Genomic DNA, 17,172 nt, shown 5'->3' on the forward strand with positions numbered 1-17,172 from the left:
ATTTCTTTTTTTCTTCTTTTTTTCTATTGCGGTTGGATTAAAAGCAAAAGAAGATCACGTAAAGCGATTTATACTTTACCTGTTACAGAATGCTAATTAATTACACCTGTATCATTGTTTGTTTGTGTGTGTGTGCGTGTGTATGCTGCTAAAGTTCTATTGTGGCTTAAAAGAAAAAAAACTCAAGTACTTAAGACTATGCTATGTTACTATTCACATTATTTATATGGTTTATCTATTAACTATTTATCTACTTCTTTCTTTATCTACTTATTTATCTATATTACTAATTTATTCATACTATCAGACACTCATCTTTCTTTCTTTATTTACTTATTTATCTATACTACTGATTTCTTTATACTATTCATACACTTCCAGGTAAATAAGACTCATTAATCACACCTGTACCATGTTTTGTGTATCAGAAAACTCTTATTGCGGGTTGAAAGGAAACTCGTGCACTTCAAGCAAAGCGATTTATTGCAGAAATAATAAAGAGAGCGAGTGTGAGGGAGGGAGGCGGGGTCAGGGTGGAGGGGGTGGAGGGAGAGGAAGCGGAGGTGGAGGTTTTAGTGGATACGGAGTTATGTAGTCACACCTCCACTGCTTAATCTTCATCTTCTTTCTCCTCTCATTCCTCCTCTTCCTCTTCCTCCTCCTCCTCCTCCTTTTCCCTCTTCGCCTGCTCCTCCACTCCATCACTCATTTGCCTTATTGTCTATCGTATATATAGTCATTTTTTTGTATAGTTTACCAAAAAAAAAGAATGGATAAAATAATAATAATAAAAATAATAAGAATACTAAAGCTCTTATGTGAAATGTATACGTAATTCAAGCGAGTCAGGAAACACATATATATGACAATAAATGCGTGACGAGGAAAACACAAAACATAAGGAACACAATAAACAAAAACAAAAGGAACACAAGGAAAACAACAGAAGCGGTCCATCAAAACAAGTAGGACGGCCGGTGTTCTCTCCTCGTTGTAAACAAAAACAGTAAGGAAAACAATAGTCGGTCCATGCAAACAGGAATGACCGGCGTTCTCACCTCGTTCTAAACCGTAAGCCTACACGATATAGCTTTTTTTTTCTCTCCTACTGACTTACAAAATATAAAAATTGTGACTCAGAGCACATAGAAAAGCCTTAGTTTTTTTTTGGTTCACACACACACACACACACACACACACACACACACACACACACACACACACACACACACACACACATGCGAACACTGAACATACAATTTACGCACATATAGCAAGAAAACACACACACACACACACACACACACACACACACACACACACACACACACACACACACTGCTCGCCTATAAACAATATATATATTTAGCTGCGTTGATGATAATAACCGATAATAGTGAAAGCAAGACCCACACTGGCCGGGAGCGAGGCGGGAGGGGGGCGCAGAGGAGGGTGGGAAAGGAGGTGGGTGGGGGGGGATAGGCGGGGGTGGAGGGTGGGTCGCGTGCCTCTCCGCTTGTTTGTTTACATTCTGTCGTGTCTGTCTTTTTCACGGCTCCCAGTTCAGAGTAATGTAACGGTTGTGTTTGTGCGGAAGGGAACTGTTATTGTTTATTGCTGTTTTCCGTGTGTTTCAGGTTGGATTTGATGATTGAGTCGTGGTATGTAACGTTATTTGATTTATTTTGAAATATGTCCGATTTCACGGCGAAAATCATAGTTATATACTGCGATGTTATTTAATGGATGTATTTTTGTTGCCTGATCTATTTTTTTTTCTCTCTTTGCATTTGATTTAGTTTGATGTTATGGATTAGTGTCGCGGTATGTGGTGTTGTGGCATAATTCCTTTTCGTAATGCAAAATTCAAATGAGTAAATAAAAGTTGTAATCGGTGATTGGATATACAAAGCAACGATGAGACTCGCTGATTGGCTGATCTGTGCTTGGGGGCAACTCGTGTTATACTGCGCTCTGGCGGCAACCCTGCAAACTAATGTGATTCTTTGTTCTCGGGGTTAACGCTTTTTTTATTAGTGTAATTTTGGACTCTGGGTTACGGTAAGACTTCGTATGTGTTACAGTTTGTGTTCAGAGCTGTTCCGTCCACGTGACGTTACCGAGATATATCATTACATAATGTCATGGCGATAACGCGAATGTCTCTCTGTTCGATATTAACAAAGTAAAGGAGTTAAAAAAGCAGAGGAACCTAATTAAGGGAAACTAAAGTGTGCTCGCCAATTCTTCCGCATCATTACAATCCGTTCCCATGTCAGGTGAAAATAAAGACGTACAGGAAAAATTATGAGCTAATACATAAACAAAATATTTTCTTTAGATCTCAAGTTAATGTTCAATCTATTTTTTTTTTTTTATCGCTATCATAAGAGCAAATTAGAATGATACGCACAAACTGCCGAAGACACCCGTTTCCCATTTTCTTTACACAACCTATGAGATAAAGACAACCACAGCCTGACGTAAAGCCCGAACGGGGGACTCCGCTAAATTCGACGCAGTTCCATCCAGTACAATACGAAGCAAAAAAATAGTAGTAATAATAATAGTAATTGTAATAGTAGTAGTAAAGTAATACATAGTCAAAATAACATACACACACATAAGCGACCTAATCTTGTTCCTTTTTTCTTTCTTTCTTTCCTTCTTAATCTTCGTCGCCTTTTTTGCTCCTTTTCGATCTTGGTAACAAACTTGAAAGGGACAAAACTAACAAAAAAAGGAGAAAAAACGTCATTCACACACAAGGTCAGGGAAGGGGACGGACTTTTAAACACTCCATCATCATCAGCATCATCACCATCATCATCATCATCATCACCATCATCATCATCATCACCATCATCATCATCATCATCATCAAAATCTTTAACCTATCCTTAAATTCAATGAAAGAAAATGGATAGTTACACACACACACCTCGTTTTCTTTTCGTATATATTTTTTCTTTTTCTATCTATCACACTTTCTGTTATGACTGCAAAAATAATATATAAGGAAGCAGACGTGTTACTCATTATTGGTACTGTAATTCTACGCCTTGAACTGAACTATTTACATCCGGGTCGATTACTTCTTTTTCTCTCAATTATTGTTTTTCAAAATAAGATAGAAAACAAGAAGAATAAACTATGGAGATGGAAGAGGAGGAAGAGGAGGAGGAGAAGTGAATGAAGAGAAACTTAAACACCAAATAATTATGGAATGTTTCTGTTGGGATTATAGTAGTAGTAGTAGTAGTAGTAGTAGTAGTAGTAGGAATAGTTAATACACATCCTATTGAGTGATGATAATATGGACACTCACCAAAGAAAACCATACATAAAGACAATCAAAATAACATCACACAACAACACACACAGAAGTATTACAATCCCACATCCTGCATCCTACACGGGGAGTCCTGCAGGATTTTGGAGGGGGCGGGGGGAGGGGGGGTGGCAGGTGCAGGTGACAGCAGATGGCCGGGGAGTCCATACAGGTGCAAATTTTGGGGCGGTTCCTGTCCTGTAGGAGGCGCTGTAGGAGGTGGTGTTGGCCATCTTGCTGTTTTGTTGCACTAGTTGTTTGTGGAAGACAGGGAAGACGTGGAAAGAGGAAGAGGAGGATGGGAAGAAAAGGAGGAAAAGAACTGGATGTCTTCTAATTTTCTTGCATTAGCTCCTTTTTGAAGACAGGAAGAGGACGTAGATGAAGATGAGGATGGGAAGGAGACGGGGGTGAAGGTGTTATGGAGACAGTGCGATGGAGGGTGAGAAAGAAGACAAAGAAGACGGAGATGAAAGAGGAAAAAGCGAACTGGGTGTCTTTAAAATTTCACACAACAGTTCCTTTTAGAAGACAGAATATGAGAAGTTGAAGAGAAGGTGAAGAGGAGGTGAGAAAGAAGACGAAGGAAAAGACGGAAAAGATAGATGAGACAGCGAACTCTGCATCCTACAATTTCTCACATCAGTTCCTCTTTGAAGACAGAGAATACGGAGGGTGGGACATAGGACGAAGATGAGGACATAGAAGAAGGAGGAAGAAACGAATTTGTCATCTTCCAACTTTCCTACATTAGACAGGGAAGACGGGGGGTGAGAAGGAGGATGAAGATGTGGTTGGGGAGAAGAAGGAGAAGGAGGCGGCGGAGGAGGAGGTGAAGGTGTTACTGAAGGTGACGTGGCTGTTCTTTCTACCACAGTTTATAAGCCAATGTCGCGTAGTTGTAGTTCTTGAGCTCCTGGAAAGAGGCGAGGAGAGAAAAAATGGTTTACAACGGGACTTATAGAAAAAAACATGATATATACGTGTTAGTCGTGTACTCACAGAAACAACATCAACATCAACAACAAAACAAATCAGAACAAAACAGCAGAGTAGCGGCGGCAGTAGTGAGTGAATGATGACACAAAAATAACAATAATAGACAGACATGAAGGGATTTGGTAACACTGGCGGTAGGAGAGACTGACACATATATAGCCAACGATATGCACCCCAACATGAGCCATTCCTGAGCCACATGAGCCAGCCAGCGCCATCACCCAGACACCAAGCGTTGCACCACCACCACCGCGCACCCTCACCCCAAGCCACTGCGCTCCATTAAAAAATCATCACCAGACAAAACAAAAATAAAAAAATAAAATAACAAATAAGAGATTGAAATTGACGCCCTGACAAGCCAAATGAAGACAAAAAAAAAGGGGTAACAAGGTGCAGGAAACGCCCTAACAAGCCTACACAAGCATCGCACAAGCCACAGAAGGGACGAAAATTACCTTCATCTACTAATTAGTGGCTCATGACATCCCATATACCTGGAAGGAGACACTACTATGAGAAAATACGATGAAGGGACTGTGAGCGTAGTAACTTAGGTCTACACCTTCACACACCTGCCGCCCGACGCCATTACTGCAAGGGGGAATGTGTTACACCTGCCCACGAATCACCCCCGGCCCCCCACGCCTCCCCCAGTGGGCGGCGTGGCGGGCGGGGGTGACGCAGAAGGACGCAGACGCACGCCGAACCTAAGCGCCATGGGAACGGTTAGGTGCGTCGTGCGGTGCGTCCGTGCAGATGACAGTGACGTGATATTGTGGTCAGGGCTCCTAATACTGACAGGCAAACTCCTCATGCACTGATGGTCTATGGTTACGTCAGAGCCATGGAATAGGAGTGTTTGGCCATCTTCCTCACAGGCGCCATGTTGCCACCGGAAGACCCGCGCGAAATTCAAATTGAGGTTCATACAGTAGAGTTTTATGTGTGCACTAGGGACCTTTTCTAGATTCTGACGATACCCAGAGCACGAAAAAACACTATAATATCAGAGTCAGTTTGAATTGATGCTGATACAATGGGGTTCTTTTGTGTGTGCTGGGTACCTTGGAAGGAGACAGAAAGAGCACAGTGGAAATATGGACTTGAGGCAGAGTTGTAAAGAATGAAAACAACAAAAAGATGCAGTGGAGAGGAATAACTGGAGAAACTCATAAATGGCATCAACCCAACTCAAGGAAAATGACAAAAGAAAATGAAGAAGAAAAAGAAGAAGAGGACTAGCTTTTTTGAGTCTATTAGAGATTGGGTACCATTTTTAGATCCTGACGTCACCCAAAGCACATATATAAACAGTTTGAATTTCGCGCGTCTTTGGTAACAACAAGGCGCCTCCTGTGATGAAGTTGGCCACCCTCTCCTGTACCATGGCTCTGGGTTACGTGAACTTGTGCTTCCATATATACAAAACATTACTGGTTACAACATTCAAGGGACATTTAATACATAATGGGAATGAACAAAACTATGAATGAGTTAAAGACTATAATGAATTCACAGTAACCTTAATAGTAAAATGAGGTAATAATGTTGATAATAAAGTGGGATAATGATAATAAAGTTGATATTTTTCTTCATAATATCTTACTGATCTCTTTATATGATATGAACTTTTTAAATACAAGAATAAAATGTTGATATTAATGGTGATAACATTTTTCCTCCATATATTTCCTACTCATCTCTTTAAATAATGCAGAAATATTTACCTGCAATTACGTTTAAAATGCTAATTAAAAAGAAACATTTAATTCCCTCCTCTTCCTTTTGTTCCCTCTAACTTAAAAGGGGTCTACCTGTCCACCTGCGCTAATTAAGTCCTCCCGCTTGCTACCTACCTGGATTATAATTTTAGATATAATGGAAAGGTGCATTGTACTCTCTCTCTCTCTCTCTCTCTCTCTCTCTCTCTCTCTCTCTCTCTCTCTCTCTTCATCACCTCGTTTCTTCATTCTAACGTTTCATGAACCACCAACACCTACAACCACCATCACCACCACCACGCTAACACCACAAACACCACACACACACACACACACACACCACTTCCTCCCCCACCTCATCTCAACCCTAAACCCCCCAACACACCTTTCCACCCCTCAACAACCCCCCCCCCAGCATTCCCCCCCACACACCACTTCTTCCCCCACCTCATCTCAACCCTAACCCTCCCAACAAACCCTTCCATCCCTAAACAACCCCGCACATCCCCCCCACCCACACCCACCAACGCCCTCTGTCCTTCTCCGCCCGAACTACTCACCTGAAGGGAGGATCGAACCCTGAACACATCGTAGTGACATTTAGTGTGGTCCTCGTGCGAGCGTTCGTGGATAAGGAGGTTGTAGCTCTTCCGGAACACTCTCTGGCAGTAGCGACACACGAAGGAGTTCTCGGTGCCAGACTTCCGCCCTTCACACAGCACCTGGGACTTGCCATTCTCCCAGTCTCCCTCAGGCATCTTGATGGCGTGCTGTTCAGGAAGAGAAGAGGGAAGGAGATATTTTAGTTTACCAGAGACTTTAAAGTGGTGGGTTGCAAATAAACACATAGGTAACTAAATACGATCCTTGTTTGCTGTGTAAAGGGAGATAGAAAGATAGAAAGGGGATCTTATCGATATTTTGAACGCGAACTATTGGGAGGACAAGAGCGAAGGAAGGAAGATGTTTTACCACTATGATTTTTAAAGTGGATCGCTATATCATAAACAGATCCCTAAACACATTGCCGCAGTCTCCCCTCGACATCCCGATAGCGTGGCGTTTGGAAGAACAATACAGAAAGGCGTTGTTTTAGTACCAGGAATCTTTAAAGTATGACCTCACCACTTCTTCGTAAATGGATACATTGACAGATTCTCCCAGCCTCCCTCAGACACGGATATGCTGTTAATTACCCTCCGCGCCCATACACACACATACACTTGCTCATGCGCCCACTCACTACACCCACGCATCCCCCCCCTACCCCCCCCCCCACCTCCCACGACATACACTGGCATTTCCTGAACATTGTGGGAAAGAGAAGGAAGAAAGGAGAGAGAGAGAGGGGGAGGGGGCAAGAAGAACAAGAGGAGGAGGAGGATAAGAAGGCATAGGTCAGGGGTTTAGGAGAGGGAGGGAATGAGACAAAAGATAAGATGGTAGAGAAATAAATACCAGAGAAAATAAAATGGCAGTTCTCTTTCAATTAATTAACTGTACCTCAATCTCAGCGGCCCCCTCATACCTGACACACACCTGACTACCTTACATTCCATTACGCTACACGCTCCCTTCCTCCCTTCTCTCCCTTCCTTCCCTCCCTTCCCTCCCTCCCTTCAAAACCTCCAAATATTTATCCCTCTTACGCCACGCCAGGGAAAAACAATGGGGGGGAGAGAGAGAGAGAGAGAGAGAGAGTGTGTGTCACCCGCATCTTCACAGTGACCGGATCCTAAGTTGACAGAATCCAACCCGACAGACACATTCTTGGATCCCATCTCGCCAATCCCCCCCCCCCCCCCCGCCCCCCCTATAGGATCTTATCTCTTCCTTGTGTCTTTCTGGGAGGAGGAAGAGGAGGAGGAGGAGATAGTAGGAAGGAAATAAAAAGTATATTATTTTTTTCATTTATCTCCATTTATCTCCACCTTATCATCTTCCTTTATCCTCCTTTATCTTCCTTCCCTGCATCCATAACTCATCTCACAATACTTATCATCTCCCATCCTAGTCTCCATCTCCCAGAACCCTAAACTCATCTCCCCTATTAATCTCCCAACACCCATCATCTCCATCTTAGTCTCCATTTCCCAGAACCCTAAACTAACCTCCCACCCTTAATTAATCTCCCAACACCCATCATCTTCCATCTTAGTCTCCATCTCCCAGAACCCTAAACTCATCTCCCACCCTTAATTAATCTCCCAACACCCATCATCTTCCATCTTAGTCTCCATTTCCCAGAACCCTAAACTAACCTCCCACCCTTAATTAATCTCCCAACACCCATCATCTTCCATCTTAGTCTCCATTTCCCAGAACCCTAAACTAACCTCCCATCATCTCCATCTTAGTCTCCATTTCCCAGAACCCTAAACTCATCTCCCACCCTTAATTAATCTCCCAACACCCATCATCTCCATCTTAGTCTCCATTTCCCAGAACCCTAAACTAACCTCCCACCCTTAATTACTCTCCCAACACTCCTTATCTCCCTTTCGTCTTCACCTAAATCCCAGAACCCTTAAAATTCATCTCCTAGCCTTGAAATCATCTCCCAACACCATGTATCTTATCTTGCAGCCTCCCACTAACATCTCAGAATCTTCAACTCTACTTCTCAGCCTTACAAAACTCATCTCCCAGCCTCTCCCTTATCTCCCAGCTTCTTCCTCATCTCCCACCCTTAAATTCATCTTCTATCATCTTATCTTCTCTCGCAGCATCGCATTATCATCTCAGAATCTTCAACTATATTTCTTAGCCTCGCAAAACTCATCTCCCAGCCTCTCCCTCATCTCCCAGCCTCCTCTTCATCTCCTCGTTTTGATCTAATCTCCCAACATTTTATCTTCACTTACAGGATCAATCTACCCTTCCAGCATCCTTAACTATACTTCACAGCATCTCAAAACTCATCTCCCATCTTCTCCCTCATCTCCCAGTCTCTCCCTCACCTCCTCATTTTAATCTCATCTCCCAACACTTTATCTCCCCTCACAGCATCAAACTACCCTTCCAGCATCCTTAACTATACTTCACAGTCTCACAAAACTCATCTCCCATCTTCCTCATCTCCCAGCCTTTCCCTCATCTCATTTTAATCCCATCTCCCAACATTTTATCTCCCCTCACAGCATCAAACTACCCTTCCAGCATCCTTAACTATACTTCACAGCATCTCAAAACTCATCTCCCATCTTCTTACTCATCCCCAGCCTCTCCCTCATCTCCCAGTATTAATTTCATCTCCCAACATTTTACCTCCACTCACAGCATCAAACTACCCTTCCAGCATCCTTAACTATACTTCACAGTCTCACAAAACTCATCTCCCATCTTCCTCATCTCCCAGCCTTTCCCTCATCTCCTCATTTTAATCTCATCTCCCAACATTTTATCTCCCCTCACAGCATCAATCTACCCTTCCAGCATCCTAAACTATACTTCTCAGCCTCTCTCTTATCTCCCAGCTTCTTACTCATCTTCTTCATCTCCCCGCCGCCTCTCCCTCATCTCCCGGCACCCTTGCATCCCCCCCCCCCGCAGCATCCAGCGCGGCGTGGGCCAAGGGCGGCATCTCTTCTTCATCAGTCACACCCACACCTTGCAATGTATCACCAGTCACTAAACATCAGCCTTGTAAAGTGTTAAGAGACACGCTAGGCTCCCCCTCCTCCTCCTCCTCCTCCTCTTCCGTCTTCTTCCCCCTTCTCCTCATTCTTCTCTCCCTCCTCCTCTCCTACCTTTACTTCGCCTCGCTTCTCCTGTATATTATCTATCTTCCTCTCTTCCTTGCTTCCATGTATCGTCCCTTCCCTTACCTCTCCATCTCTTCCTTCCTTCCTTCTTTCCTTCCTTTAACTTATTTTCTTGTTCCTTTCCCTCCTCTTACCTTACCTTCACTTCGCTTCGCTTCTCCTGTATATTATCTATCTTCCTCTCTTCCTTGCTGTATGCTCCTGTCCCTCCTCTTCCTTCCTTCCTTCTTTCCTTCCTTTAACTTATTTTCTTGTTCCTTTCCCTCCTCTTACCTTACCTTCACTTCGCTTCGCTTCTCCTGTATATTATCTATCTTCCTCTCTTCCTTGCTTCCATGTACCGTCCCTTCCCCTACCTCTCCATCTATTCCTTCATTCCTTCTTTCCTTCCTTTATCTTACTTTCCTGTTCCTCCCCCTCCTCTTACCTTACCTCCACTTTGCTTCACCTGTATATCATTTATCTTTTTTTTTTACCTCAATTTAGCTTCCCCTGTTCCTTTCTTCTCTATTTCTACCTTTCTCCCTTTACATTATCTGACCGTTTCTTTCCTTCCGTGACTAAAATGCTATTACATGTATCTGTCTTTCCTCACTTCCTCCCTTTTTTCTCCTTCTCCCTATCTTTTTCTCTTTCATCCTTTCATCTTTCCCTCCCTTCCTCCCAGTATCTTCTACTTACTATCTCTCCGTTCCTTCCCTTCCCAATCCCTTCCTTCCATTCCTCTCCTCCTTTCGCATCAGTCTTTTCTATTCCCAATCTCTCCCTGCCTCACCTCCCTACTTACCTTCCTCCCTCCCTTCTCTCCCTTCCCGTCCCTTCCCTTCCACACCTCACCCTCCCGTCACCTTCCTTCACCTCTCCGCCCACACGCTCGCCAGTCACACGAAGAACGAATGAGGGTTATGTAGATGCAGGAGAGAGAGAGAGAGAGAGAGAGAGAGAGAGAGAGAGAGAGAGAGAGAGAGAGAGAGAGAGAGAGAGCATGCCCCCCCCCCCCCCTTCTTCCCAGTAACACTCCAACAGTGAATCGTAAATAAGAAAGACAGAAAAAAGAATAAGAAAGAAAGAAAGAAAGAAAGGACACAAAGATATAAGGAAGGAAAGGAAAATAGATTAAAAGGAAAAAAAGAAAAAGAGGAAGAAAAAATCAGTCAACACAATATATTTTAATACCCAAACTAATACCCGAAGAAAGAGAGAGAGAGAGAGAGAGAGAGAGAGAGAGAGAGAGAGAGAGAGTAAAAAGAAAAAAATAAAGAGAATCGCCATTAGAATTTCAAGTAAGGGCCATCCAGGTAGCCCGAACAACAGGTGGGCCAACGAGTCTAATTGATGAAGTCTGTCATCTTATTACTGCCCGTCCATCACACCTGTCCCCCCTCCCCCTCCCCCTTACCACCCGCTTGACCCCCCCATCACACCCCTCCCCCCCCCTTCCTCCCTCTCTGTGTACCTCCTCCTCCTACTTCCTATCCTTGTTGCTGCTTCTCTCCCTCTTACTTCTCTCTTTTTTTTTTCTTCTCTCTCCTCTTTGTTTTCTTTAGTTTAGCATTTTGTTCTCTCTCTCTCTCTCTCTCTCTCTCTCTCTCTCTCTCTCTCTCTCTCTCTCTCTCTCTCTCTCTTTTATCTTCTTCACCTAACACTCGTGCCCTCCTCCTCCTCCTCCTTTCCTCCTCCTTCCTCCCATGCCCCTTTCTCCCCTAATCAGCCACTGAGAGAGAGAGAGAGAGAGAGAGAGAGAGAATCCATATTTGTTGCCTCTTCTCTCCATCTTCAAGACACCTCTCACTCTTCTTCCTCCCTTCCCTTCCCTCCCTTCTCTCTCCCCTTCTCCCCTCCCTCCACTTCTTCCCTCCCTCTCCTCCCCACTCGATGATGTTAAGTGACGTCATTCCTAAACGTTTCTTTCTCTCTCTCTCTCTCTCTCTCTCTCTCTCTAACGTGAGAGCTCATAGGAATTATAACTTTTAAAATAAAAATTAAAAGAGAGAGAGAGAGAGAGAGAGAGAGAGAGAAATCACAACCGGATGAGAGGAGACTGGATGGAGAGGGAGAGTGGAGGAGCAAGAAAAGGGAGGGAGAGAGAGGAGAGGGAGGGAGGATGGGAGAGAGGAAGGGAGGGTGGGAGTCGTGAGTCGTGAAGGGGGGGTGAGGAGGAAAGGGAGGAGGGAATGAGGGAGAAGGGGAGGGACCATCACCTACACTCACACTCACGTCATCTCTCTCTCTCTCTCTCTCTCTCTCTCTCTCTCTCTCTCTCTCTCTCTCTCTCTCTCCAAGGATGGAGCGAATACAAAAAAAATTGTGTATTCGAATAGGAATGCGAATGCTTCAAATACCAACGAATAGGAATACGAATTCGAATACACTCAAATGGTTTTTAATTCGAATACAAATTCGAATAAGTCTTGAAAGTATTTATGAATACATTGATGAATACTTTTCATTGAAAAATACCTTCTCGACGTAACTGGGTTTAGAACTGTTCTGAAGTTATGTAGCAGTAAAATGAGCTCATGAACACAGATACAGCGTCCACACCGGCAGGTGGCAACTAAGTCAGAGTCCAGCCGTGTGTGTCACAGTCTGCGAACCCTGTACTGTACACGACGATTACACGTACGTCCGCCCAGCAGGAGGTTGGAGTAGTAAGGAACAACGGCTGTTATTTCTGATAATAAATTTTGAAGTATTCGTCAAGTTATTAACAGAATACGAATACTTTCCCCTTGTATTCAAATAAGAAAGAGAATACTCTCTCTCTCTCTCTCTCTCTCTCTCTCTCTCTCTCTCTCTCTCTCTCTCTCTCTCTCTCTCTCTCTCTCTCTCTCTCTCTCTCTCTCTCTCTCTCTCTCTCTCTCTCTCTCTCTCCAAGGGTGCAAATTTTGTTACTAAATCTAAAATGTAAAAAAAGAGGAAAAAAAGTTTCTTCTCCATGATGCTTGAAGAAGAAGAAGAAGAAGAAGAAGGAAAAGATGTACAAGAAGAAGAAGAAGATAAAGAACAAGAACAAAAAGATCGTGATAAACAAGAACAATAACAAGAAGAATAAGAGAAAAAATAATCCAAATAATAATAATAATAATAATAATAATAATAATAATAATAATAATAAGAAGAAGAAGAAGAAGAAGAAAAAAAAAAGACACGTATTAGCGGTTGTAAAAAAAAAGAAAAAAAAGAAAAAAAGAAAAAAAGAATGGATAAAAGAAAAAAGAAAGAAAAATATACGAAATCACAGAAAATAAAATGCAAAGAGAAAAAATAGAAGAGATGAACATGTTTGATAATGAGAGAGAGAGAGAGAGAGAGAGAGAGAGAGAATCAGTAAACTCAGGGCCACAAGGAACACGAGAAAGGGAAGGAAGGAGGGGAAGGGAGAGAAGGGAGATGAAGGAGGAAAAGGAGAAAAATAAATAAATAAGAGAATGAAGGAGAGAAGGGAGGAAAGGGAGAGAGGGAAAATAAAAGGAAAGGGAGGAAAGAATGTTAAAGAAGAAAAGGGAGAGAATAGGAAAGGGAGGAAAGAAGAGGGTAAGAAAGACACCATCATCACCTTCACCCTCTCCCTTTTCTTCTTCCTTCTTTCATATTGCAGGAGAGAAGGGAGGGAAAGATGGAGAGGGAGAAGAAGAAAAGGAATAACTAGAATGTGTTGGTGTGGACGAAGGAGAAAGAGAAAGAACGAAGAAGTAGAAAAAGAAGAAGAAGAAGAAGAAGGAGAGAAAGATGATGAAGAAGAAAGAAAAAAGCAAGGAAGAAAGAAAAACACGAACGAGAAGAAAAGAACAAGAAAACAAGATGATGATGTAGAGGAAAAAGGAAGAAGAAAAACGGAAAAAAGAAAAAAAAAAAAACTTGTCTTACGTGGGGAAACAATGATTATAAATATATTCTCCCCAACCCCAAACCCCCTTTCTCCCCTCCCCTCTCCCCTTCCCCACCCCCTTCCCCCCTATCACCTCACCCTCACCCCTATCACCTATTGTCCTTCCTTCCCTCGCCACCCACAGCTTACCCCTTACACCCCCCCCCTCCCCCCCTCCCGCCCCTTGGAGTGGTCGGGGTAGTTCATCAACTTAAACCAAACATTAATTCCCGTAATTGAATCATGCACGTCTTTGCATACCACCGACGAAGAGGAAGAAGGGGGGGAGGGGAGGGGCGGGGGGAAGGGAGGTGGGAGTAGGGGAAGAAGGAAGGAAGGAGAAATTGAAGGGGGAGGGGGTGGAGTTAGTGGGGGAAGGAGTTGGGAATGGGGAGGGAAAGAGGAAGGGAGGAAGGGAAGGAAGGGAGGGGAGTAAGAGGGAAGGAGAGGAGTGGATAGGAAAAGGAAGGAAGGAAGGAGTAACGAGAGGGAGTGTGGGGTAGGAGAGGAAAGAAGAACAGGAGAGGGAAGGGAGAAGAGGAGAAGAAGGGAAGGAGGGAGGGAGAGGTAGAGGAGTGAGGTAACTTCGCTTCATCCATCCCTCTCTCTCTCCCTTCCTTCCTCCCTCCTCCTCCTCTCCCTCTTCTCCTTCCTCCTTCGTCACTAATCATCTTTCCTTCTCCATTCTTCACTCCTCCTTGTCTCTTCTCTCCCGTCTTCCTCCTTCCTTCCTTCACTAGTACTTCCTTTATTTCCCTTCTCTCCTTCTCTTTCTTTCCTTCCTCCTTGTTTCTATCTCTCCTCTCTTCTCCTTCCTTCTCTCCTTCCTCTTCCTTTTTCCCTCCTTCTCCCTCATTTTCTTCTTCTTTCTTTCCTTCCTCCCTTTTTCGTTTATGATTCAGGGAGAGAAAATAAATAAGCGAAGAAAATATTGCCTGTGTGTGTGTGTGTGTGTGTGTGTGTGTGTGTTTGCTCACGCCAGCTAATGACACAACGAGCCGAGAGAGAGAGAGAGAGAGAGAGAGAGAGAGAACTATAAAGGAAGAGAAAGGAAGGGAAAAGAAGGGAAGGGAAGGGAAGGAGTAAAGGAAAAGTGTGGGAAGACTGGTAACGAAAGATGGAAGAAAGGAAGAAGGAGGAGGGGAGGAGGAAGAAGATGAAGGAGAAGGAGGAGGAGGAGGAGGAGGAAGATAAAGAAGAAGGAGAAGGAGGAGGAGGTAGAGAAGAGGAGAATTAATTATGATCGAAAAATTAGTTATAAAAAAAAGGAATAAAAAAGAGTCGGAAGAAGAAAGATGAGCCGAAAGAGAAGGAGAAAGAAGGAAGAATCAAGAGGAGGAGGAGGAGGAGGAGGAGGAAGGGTTAAAAACACGAATTACTCATGAATCTTAGCAATTCATGAGAGCGTTTGATAAGTTTGCGTCATCACTCACCAGCCGGAGCCACCAGTGTTAGCCTACCATCCCCTTCCCTTCCCTTCCCATCCCTTCCCTTCTCTCCCTTCTGTTTCTTCCCTCCCATCTGTCTCTCCTCTTCCCTCCCCTTCCCTTCCATTCCTTTCCTTTCTTCCCTTCTTCCTTCCCTTCCCTTCCTTCCCTTCTCTTCCCTGCTCTCCTTCTGTTTCTTCCTCCCATCTGTCTCTCGTCTTCCCTCCCCTTCCCTTCCCTTCCCTTCCCTTCCCTTCTCTCCCTTCTGTTTCTTCCCTCCCATCTGTCTCTCCTCTTCCCTCCCCTTCCCTTCCATTCCTTTCCTTTCTTCCCTTCTCTCCTCTTTCCCTTCCCTTCCCTTCCCTTCCCTTCTCTTCGCTGCTCTCCCTTCTGTTTCTTCCCTCCCATCTGTCTCTCCTCTTCCCTCCCCTTCCCTTCTCTCCCTTCTGTTTCTTCCCTCCCATCTGTCTCTCCTCTTCCCTCCCCTTCCCTTCCATTCCTTTCTTCCTTCACTTCCCTTCCCCTCTCTTCGCTAGTCTCCCCTCTGGCTCTTCCCTTCCATCTCCCTCTCCTCTCCCCTTCCCATCCCTTCCCTCCCCTTCCCTTCCATTCCTTTCCTTTCTTCCCTTCTCTCCTCTTTCCCTTCCCTTCCCTTCCCCTCTCTTCGCTAGTCTCCCCTCTGGCTCTTCCCTTCCATCTCCCTCTCCTCTCCCCTTCCCATCCCTTCCCTCCCCTTCCCTTCCCTTCCTTTCCTTGCCTTCCCTTCTCTTCCGTTTCTTTTCCCTTCCCTTCCTTTCTCTTTCCTTTTCTTTCCTTCTCTTCGATTTCCATCTCTCTGTCTCTCCCCTTCCCTTCCCTTCCCTTCCATCTCTCATTCTCATTCTTTTTATTAATGACGAAGATTTTTAGTTTTGTACGATATTATTCATTTGGAGAGAAAATCGAGTTATCGTATACCAATGCATCTGTACAACTATAGGTGCTTGGAAAAAACAAATACACAGATACATTAATGAGTGAATTCCCACGTGCCAGGTATCAGGAAGTATTAAAGAATAAGGAGAAATATATAAAGGAAATCAAATAAGGTACGATAACACTATACACACAGACAGTCATAAAAAAACGGGAATATAACGTAAACAAAACAAAGATAAAGTAAATTCCCACGTATCAGGTATCAGGAACCATGGAAAATAAACGAAAAATATAGAGCGGAAATATAATAAGGCACAATCACAGTAAAAAAACAACAACACAGCCATAAAACAGTAAATCACAATGCACGAGAACACACACTCATCGTTCATCTGGCAGCGTGGGGATGTAAACAAAGTCACGTGACAGATAGAAAACGCGTTGGTGTGTTCTGCTTACGTCTCTATTTTACCGTTATTATCGCGTTCCTATGTGTCTGCGCAGCCGGGAGTGATACATAGTGCGAAGTATTAAGTGCTGGTGCCTGTGCTGAGGGGATGAAGTGCATGGGAGGTCAGGAAGTGCGGTAAATAAGGATAAATAAGGCTGGTGTTCCTCAAGTCCCATCCCTTCCCGCGAACCGTCTCCGCCTTGGTAAGTTTCAATCGGACTTTTTTTTTTTTCCTCTTTCTTCCTCTTTATTCCTCTTTGCTGATTTTGGGTCTTGTTGATGGATTTCTATGCTACTGTGGTTTCTTGTGTGATGTTTGGTGGTTTCATCTTATGCTTGTGTGGTGTTTGGGGTTGTATAATGTTGTGTGTGTGTGTGTGTGTGTGTGTTCTCTGTGATTGGGAAGCTTATTTATGATTTCCTATGCCAGTGTGACCTCGTATTCTTTTATTGGTGATTTCCTCATGCCTCTGTGGTCTTTGGTGATGTATATTTTTTTTTCTGTTTTAATCGTTATTTTTTAAACTATGTGACGAGGGAGTTTATTAATGACTGTCAATGTGATCTCGTTTTTTTTAGGGGGTTTGAAGGAGGCGAAGGGGGGTTATTTTCAGTGCCTGTGTTGTCTTCTGTGGTTTATATTGGTGATGTTTGTGTGTTTTAATATTTTTTTCAGCTTTATGTGAT

The 17,172-nt window shown here is 43.7% G+C and overlaps 1 protein-coding gene across 1 annotated transcript in view; it reads right to left on the reverse strand.

Moving 5' to 3' along the window:
* Positions 1-1,179: 1,179 nt before the first annotated feature.
* Positions 1,180-17,172, reverse strand: part of LOC126981490 (protein bowel-like) — a 69,562-nt gene continuing 53,569 nt past the window's right edge. The window contains exons 2-3 of the mRNA XM_050832580.1: positions 6,615-6,824; positions 1,180-4,247 (exon numbers count right to left, since the gene is read on the reverse strand). Of these exons, the coding sequence (XP_050688537.1) occupies positions 4,200-4,247; positions 6,615-6,824 (258 nt within the window). The 3' untranslated portion in view covers positions 1,180-4,199. The remainder of the gene's footprint in view (positions 4,248-6,614; positions 6,825-17,172) is intronic.

Source organism: Eriocheir sinensis, chromosome 48, assembly GCF_024679095.1.
Source record: "Eriocheir sinensis breed Jianghai 21 chromosome 48, ASM2467909v1, whole genome shotgun sequence".
In the NCBI taxonomy this organism is placed as follows: Eukaryota; Metazoa; Arthropoda; class Malacostraca; order Decapoda; family Varunidae; genus Eriocheir; species Eriocheir sinensis.